The sequence below is a fragment of the Orycteropus afer genome, unplaced genomic scaffold (assembly GCF_000298275.1).
Source record: "Orycteropus afer afer isolate SDZICR_OR568_19922 unplaced genomic scaffold, OryAfe1.0 scaffold00036, whole genome shotgun sequence".
Classification (NCBI taxonomy): domain Eukaryota; kingdom Metazoa; phylum Chordata; class Mammalia; order Tubulidentata; family Orycteropodidae; genus Orycteropus; species Orycteropus afer.
The window spans coordinates 12028146-12036306 of NW_006921623.1; the positions used below are offsets into that span (position 1 = coordinate 12028146).

The 8161-nt window shown below is 37.7% G+C and overlaps 1 protein-coding gene across 1 annotated transcript in view; it reads right to left on the reverse strand.

Annotated features, from left to right (window-relative positions):
* The window catches only part of BCO2 (beta-carotene oxygenase 2), a 56572-nt gene extending 52584 nt beyond the window's left edge, over positions 1–3988 (reverse strand). Inside the window, 3 exon segments of the mRNA XM_042780354.1 lie at positions 429–535; positions 537–623; positions 3795–3988. Of these exon segments, the coding sequence (XP_042636288.1) occupies positions 429–535; positions 537–623; positions 3795–3988 (388 nt within the window).
* Positions 3989–8161: the final 4173 nt, after the last annotated feature.

Sequence of the window (8161 nt, forward strand, 5' to 3'; positions counted from 1 at the left end):
TCTCTTGGGTTTTCTAGGTATAGGATCATATCATCAGCAAATAGGGATAGTTTGACTTCCTCCTTACCAATTTGGATGCCTTTGATTTCCCTTTCTTGCTTTATGGCCCTGGCTAGGACTTCCAGTACAATGTTGAATAGAAGTGGTGATAGCGGGCATCCCTGTCTGGGTCCTGTTCTCAAGAGGAATGGTTTCAGTCTCTCTCCATTGAGAATATGTTAGCTGTTGGTTTTGCATAAATGCCCTTTATTATGTTAAGGAATGTCCCCTCTATTCCTATTTTGCTGAGAGCCTTGATCAGGAATGGGTGTTGGATTTTATCAAATGCCTTTTCTGCATCAATTGATATGACATATTATAATAATTTAAAATATCATCACTAATCCTTAAAAACCCACACATTCTGGGCATATTAAAAGGTTGCTTACCAGGCATCTCAAACTTCACCATGAAACATTCAAAAATATTTTTGCATTGATCAGGGACAGCCAGTGTGCTATATTCTGAAATCACAATTTGATTGTAAAAAAATTTTATCACTCTGTAGAAACTTGCTTCCATATGTCACTATTCCCTTCTCCATCCTGAATGGGTGAAACAGCCATTCCAGCAACCAGTACCTAAATAGGAGCAAAAATAGAAAAACAACCATTAGTAAGAAAAGCATGGGGTCAAAATGAGACCCGACTAATACAATATTTGTATATTGTACAATAACGGACTAATACAATATTTGTCCTTTTGTGATTGACTTACTTCACTCAGCATAATGTCCTCCAAGTTCATCCATGTTATGCAGTGTTTTGCAGATTCTACATTATTCTTTAGCATTGTATAGTATTCCAATGTGAATATGTACCATAGTTTGGTTATCCATTCCTTAGCTGATGGACACCTAGGGGTGGGAGGGATGTTAGTGTGGGCTGCCTCCCTTTCTGGAGTGTCTCCAACCAACCACATCCCATAAGAGATAATGATATGTCAGCACATCCCTCCCCTTTTGCCCTGAACACATGTCGATTTTTTCAAATCCTGAGAAAAGAAAATTGGATAGGTTCACAGCACAGTTTGGTTAGGCAGAGAGCTTGAAATTAAGGGAGGATGGATTTTAGTATATCCTGGGGTACAATAAGAAATAGCAACTTATATTCTCCTAAGCCTTACCTCCTTATTGCCCTGTCAAAACGCTCAGTTTAGAAGATTAAAAACCCCATGGTGGTGACTTCTAAGACAATTTTGATCTTTACCCCATGACCAAGGAAAAAGTATGAGAGGTAATGTAATGCTTAACATTTACCAAATTAGAATAGGTTCTTAAGCTATTAGAAATATTTATCTTTATACGCTATATGTATTACATGGAAAGGGGAAGTCTCTGAACACAGCCTGCCACCTTTCCCTGTGACCCATGGATGAACTTTATGCATAAGATCAGATGTGTTGGCCTGTCTTCTTGGGAGGAATGTTAGTGTGGGCTGCCTCCCTTTCTGGAGTGTCTCCACCCAACCACATCCCATAATAGATAATGATATGTCAGCACATCCCTCCCCGTTTGCCCTGAACACATGTCAATGTTCCAAAGAACTGCTTAACTAAGCACCTGGTCAATTCTACTGCTGCCTCTGTTCTCCCACAAGGATAGAATGTGGTCCTGCACCTGTAGCACAAGATGGGTGCATGCAAACCATCTCCCTGTCTCAGCTGCAGAGCAAGAACTATTAGCCAGAGGGGACTAACACCACTATTGAAACTGATCTTGCTCTGTCTCTTCTCTATGTGAACACAGTGTTGTTCTATCTAGTGCTTGTGTAAGTCATGTCTTTCACAGTGACCCCAACACCTGCACACCATAGAATAGGATGACATCCTAGGGCTGCTACTCCTGGTGATAGGTATTATTGTGCTTTTTGCTCTCCTTCATGTCGTGGGACTCCTTCCCTGGAGATGTTAGCAAGTATCACTTGCTTGACATATTATATTCTCCATATACTTTAAAACTTCCAAATTCATTAAAATTATACTAAAATAAACAAACAAAACGACTGTCCTTCCTGAATAATCATTTTTGTTTATATGAATTACCATAAAAAATGTCTATTTAAATGATGGGACATTGGAAAACTGTATGGAAAAGTTTGTGTCTTTGTTTTAGAAGGGTACAACATCATATGGTCCTTTCCTTCATATGCTTGGGGATTAAATGCTTAATGTCTTCAGCATGGATAAGTCAGGCTAACATCAGTCTCTTAAAAGGCAATGATTCTTAGAATATCATCTAGCCATTAAAAATTATAGTTATTTAGACTTTGTAGCAACATGGATGAAAAAGCTTATGATACAGTGTTAAGTTTTTAAAAAGTTGGGCAAAAAAAAATCTACCTACAATATACTAATTATTTAAAACAAATCTATAGAAATAGGGGGAAAGCTGGCAAAAAAAAAAAAAAAAATACACCAAAGTGCCATTAGAGGATGTGTGAAGTTGTGCGTGCTTTTGGGAGGGAAAGAGACAAGGAAGAGGTTTACTACAGGGAGGAAGTGGGAAGAGAGCTGTTACATTGTGGGGAGTTGTAGTCAATGTCACAAGACAAAATGTGTATGAACTGCTGTATGGTGAAGGAATTTGCTCAGTAAACTTTCACCCAAATTAGAACAAAAAAATTTTTTTTAAAATAGAGATGGTTAGGCACAGAAACCAGCAAGCACAATTGAAGGAGAGATAGACACCATGTGGAGATCTCCAGGAACGTCAAGAACAGTAGAGAAGCTGAGACAAGAATCTTCCCCTAGAGCAGACAGAGCCTTCTCCTAGAGCTGATGCCCTGAATTCAGACTTCTAGACTCCTAAACTGTGAGAAAATAAATTTCTGTTTATTAAAGCAGAAAAAAAAAGTTGTACATGCTTTTCTATTATTTCTTTTCTATTATTTCAAAAAGTTTATAGAGATAAAATGAAGTTTCTAATACATAAAATACTAGATTTCTTCCTAATTGTAAGGGATTCTTCACATCTCTTCATGTCCTTAGCAGAGAAATGATATATTAATTATGGGTTTTTCATTCATTTATTTATTAAGTTCTATCTAGGTTCTGGGCACTGTTCTAGATATTGGGGATATAAGGAGAAGAAGAAAGAAAAAGTTTCTGCCTTCATTAGAGATGGCATGATATATATCTTCATCTCATGAAGGAACAAAGCTAGTAAACAAATAAACAAGTGAAAAATACTAAACAGTGATAGCACCGTGCAGAGAATTAAGACCGGTAACATAATAGAGTTTTTAGAATGCGAAATCAGGGAAGATGTAAAAGACATGAGATTTGAACGACAAGAACCAGCCAAACTTAGGAAGATGAGAGAGGGCAGATGAAATACCCAACATGCAGACTCTGAGCAAAAATAATTGTGCCAGGTTTAAGAAACTGAAAGTGGTCATTGTGGCTGTGAAGTACTTGGTAAGTTAGGGAGTGGTATGAGGAACCTCAGGAACTTGTGGTGAAATGGAGCAGGAAGGTAACACAGAGAGCTCCTGATACCTCTCCTTTTTTGTTATAAACCTTCCTAAGGCTTCAAATTTACAATATTTTTCATATCAGAAAAACCTGGACTTTTTCAAAAGAATTAAGTCTCTCCTTTGGGAAGCTGTCCATTTTTCTCCTACAGAACACAGTTTTCTTTTTCTGTAATAAAAGGGATGAATGTAACTTTCCTCAGAGAGGAAGCAAATATTAATTCATATTCCACAGAACCAGCCCATGCTAAGAAATTCATATTGTTCTCCAAAATCAAGTCTTATTTATCCTTTCTAAACTCCAATTTCCCAGGTCCAATTAGAAGTTGACAGCCATTGAGCCATGTAGGACAGCGTCGTTGGACTCAAGCCGAGATGATCTGTGGAATCTCCTGCACTGAGGTCAGTAGTGATGCAATACATGGCAGATATTTCCACTTACTCAAGATCACTTTTTTCTGATGAGTATTTTCCATGTAGGTATTCATCATTTTGAAGAAGAAATCAAAAGTGCAAAAAATTTACCAATCATCTACAAACTTTCCTGTTTCTCCATAGACAATAATCCTATCTACTCACAACTTAAGGGAAACGTAAACCTTAATGTCAACTTTAGTCTCCAAATTCTTCTACTCCTTCCTCATTCTCAGACCATCAACCTTCAGTTCTCCATTTTCAAATCATGACAATTCTTCATTTACTTCTTGCAGTATAAATCCACCTAAGAATAACTCTGGACCTTAATTACTACTTATCATTTCTCATAATTACACAATGCTTGTCTTTTCATAAGAATAAATCTACTTGCTAACTCCAGATGGGCTGATAGCAACCTCATTGCTATAAAGAAAAGATAATCACCATTTAATATTATCATAATTACATTGACCCCAATATTTTAGATACACCCAGGAAGTTGTTCCAAAGACTTCATAGAAATTGCTATAAATAGGATCTTGAATTTAATTCCTTCTATTTTAATAGCATACATAAAAAATGTGCATGGTATCTTCTAGAAGAGACATATCATAAATTAAATTATGTCAGTGATAGCTGATCTGAAATTATCTGATGTTCAAAAGTGACGAGAAGTAAAAATCATTATTGTATAATCAGAAGGTGAAAGTTGTCCTTATTATTTCATACTTACTGAATATTTACAAGGTAGTATTGCATAACTAATAGATCCAAAAAACCAAACCCACTGCCATCAAGTCATTCCAACTCATAGTGCCCCTTTTAGGACAGAGTAGAACCACTCCATAGGGTTTCCCAGGCTGTAATAGGTGTTTTGTTTGAACATTGTTTCTCAGAATAAGGCCTGAGGACTACTTGCAACAAAAATATCAGAGGTTAATGCTAAAATGCAGATTCCTGGACTCTACTCTGGACCCAATAAATCAATCTCTGGGCAAGGGCAAGCAGGCATTCTTAGGCATGCTAAAGCCTGGGAATCATGGCATGAGAGGTATAAAGAACATGTCCTCAGCACTGACATCTTCAACTTTCTTGCCCATCAGTCACTTCCTTTCTCCTGTCCTAATTTAGGCCCTCACAGCTTCTCAGTTGGTATTATAATAGTTTCTTAATTGAAAGGAGAACCTAAATAGGGAACCAAGCTGTCTTATGTGCCACAGTTTCCTAATTGGTATGTCTCCTGATCCCCTTAGCCCCTGGGATGGCCAGAGGCCCCAGGCCAATCGCCTCCACCTGTAAGCAACTCATCCCAGTCTCCAGATCTCATCAACTTTATCCTAGTATACAGTAAAAATGTTATAATTTTCTACTAGTGCTATGATGTGAAAAAAGTTGAGAAACACTACTACTAGATTAATCTTCCTAAGGATAGATCTGATTGTATAGGCCTTCACTGAATGACTCCTCACTGTCTACTATGTAACATCTGAACTACTTGGCCAGGAACTGAAGGTCCTGTACAGTCTCATTCCAATCTACCTATTCAGTTTTACCTCTCACTAGTGCCTTCCACTCCAGGCAAACTGGACTACTTCTGTTCTCATCATAATCATTCTACTCTCCTCACTTAGGATATTTTCCAATGAAATTATTTACCTTCAAGATCCAGATCTCATGTCATCTGCTTCATAAACACAGTATACCCATTTCCTACAGCAAGAACTAATTCTCCTCAGTCTGAACTCCCATTTATTTATAGTTCTGTTAATGACCCTTACCTTATTCTGTCCTGTATGAGTGTTAAAGATGAATATGCTCTCTAACCTCTATAACCAGAATATGAGCTCCTTGAGTGCAGAAACTTTGTTTTTATCTCCACCTCCCCCTTCCACCCTAGTATCTAGCACTAAATAATTGAATTAGATACTTTTTAAAGTTTATAGTGGAGCTCTGGTGGTGTAGTGGATAAGGCATTTGGCTGCTAACCAGCTCAAACCTATTAGCTGCTCTGCATGAGGAAGATGAGACAATCTACCTCCATGAAGATTTATAGCCTTGGAAACCCAATGAGGTCATTATGAGTCAGAATTGACTCAACGGCAGTGTTTTGTGTTGTTTTTTATTTCATACCACCATAGTTTCTGATAGTTCTATATTGGGCAATTTCAAGAAATAAAATCATGTAACAAAAGTAGCTATAATAGACAAGGATGTCCTTTGGTACTACTCCTATTCAATATTGTTTCGAAGTCCTAGCCAGAGCAATAAGGCAAGGAAAGGTAATAAAAGGCATGCAAATCGGCAAAGAAGAAGTAAACCTATCTCTATTTGCAGATGATGTGATCCTGTACATAGAAAATCCCAAAGACTCAGTAAGAAAATTACTGGAACTAATTGAAAGTTTCAGCAAAGTGGCAGGTACAAGATCAACATACAAAAATCAGTCAGAGCCCTTTACACTAATGAAGAGAACTCTGAAAAGGAAATCAGGAAAGCAATATCATTTACAATAACCACCCAAAAGATGAAGTACTTCAGAATAAGTCTAACTAAGAACAAAAGACCCATGTAAAGAAAACTACAAAACAGTTCTATAAGAAACCAAGAGACCTACATAAATGGAAGAATACACCATGTCATGAATAGGAAGACCTTACGTCATGAAAATGTCAATAGTACCCAAACTAATCCACAGAAAAAATGCAATCCTTATCCTGATTCCATCATCTTTCTTTAACACACTGCCGTCAGAGTCAGATCTGACTCCTAGTGACCCCTCCTTGGGTTTCCGAGGCAGTATCACTATGGAAGTAGATTGCCCAACCTTCCTTCTGAGGAGTGGCTGGTGGGTTTGAACCGCCAGCCTTCTGGTTAGCAGTCAAGTGTCTTAGGCACTATGCTCGTAGGTGGATGGATTTACTTTCTGTTCCACGGGTCTATGTGTCTGTTGTTGTACCAGTATCAGGTTGTTTTAATTTCCATGGCTATGTATTAGGTTTTGAGATCGGGGAATGTGAGGCCTCCTATTTTGTTCTTTAGTGGTGCTGTACCTATCCAGGCTCTCTTTACTTTCACATAAAGTTGATTAGTTTTTCCATCTCTAAAGAAAGGTGATAGGAGCTCTGGTAGCATAGTGCCTAAGGCATTTGGCTACTAACCCAAGGAGGGGTCACTATGAGTCGGGTCCGACTCGATGGCACATAACAACAACAACAACAAACGAACAGTTGATCTTTGACAAGAGGCCAAAACTCATTAAATGGGGAAGGGACAGTCTCTTTAATAAATTATGCTGGGAAAATTGGATATTCTTCTGCAGAAAAATGAAATAGGCCCCATATCTCACACCATATACAAAAACTAACTCAAGATTGATCAAAGACCCGAATATAAGACTTAAAACCATGCAGACCATCAAAGAAAAAATATGAAAAAATTTATGGGCCCTAACTCAGGCCATTAATAAACAACTGAACATAACTAAAAATGCACAAAAACACCAGAAGACAAAATAGATGACTGGGACCTCCTATCAATGAAACACTTATGCACACCAGAAGATTTAACCAAAAGAATAAAAAGAGAACCCACAGACTGGGGAATAAAATTGGCAATGATATACTGGACAAGGGGCTAATCCTTAAAATTTATACAAAACCTCAACATCTTAACAGCAAAAAGACAAATAATCTAATTAAAAACCAGGCAGAGGACATGAACAGACACTTCATCAAAGAAGACATTCAAGCAGCTAACTAACACCATAAAGAAATGCTCATAACCATTGGCCATTAGAGAGATGCAAATCAAAACAACAATGAGATGTCATCTCATTCCAGCACTAACAGCAAAGTTTAAAAAGGAAACAGATGCTGGTGAGGGTATCGAGAAACTGGAATCCTCATACACTGTTGGTGGGACTGTAAAATGATGCAACCACTATGGAAAATGGTATGGTGCTTCCTTAAAAACCCGGAACTAGGAAACATACGATCCAGCAATCCCACTACTAGGTATATATCCTAGAGAAATAAGAGTCGTGATATGAACAGATATATGCATGCTAAGGTTCACTGCAGCACTATTCACAACAGCAAAAAAAATGGAAACAACCTAAATGTCCATCAACAGAGTAATGGATCAACAAACTATGGTACCTACACACAATGAAATACTATGCAACGTTAAAAAACAATGATCACCTCACACCACACACAAAAAACGAACTCCAG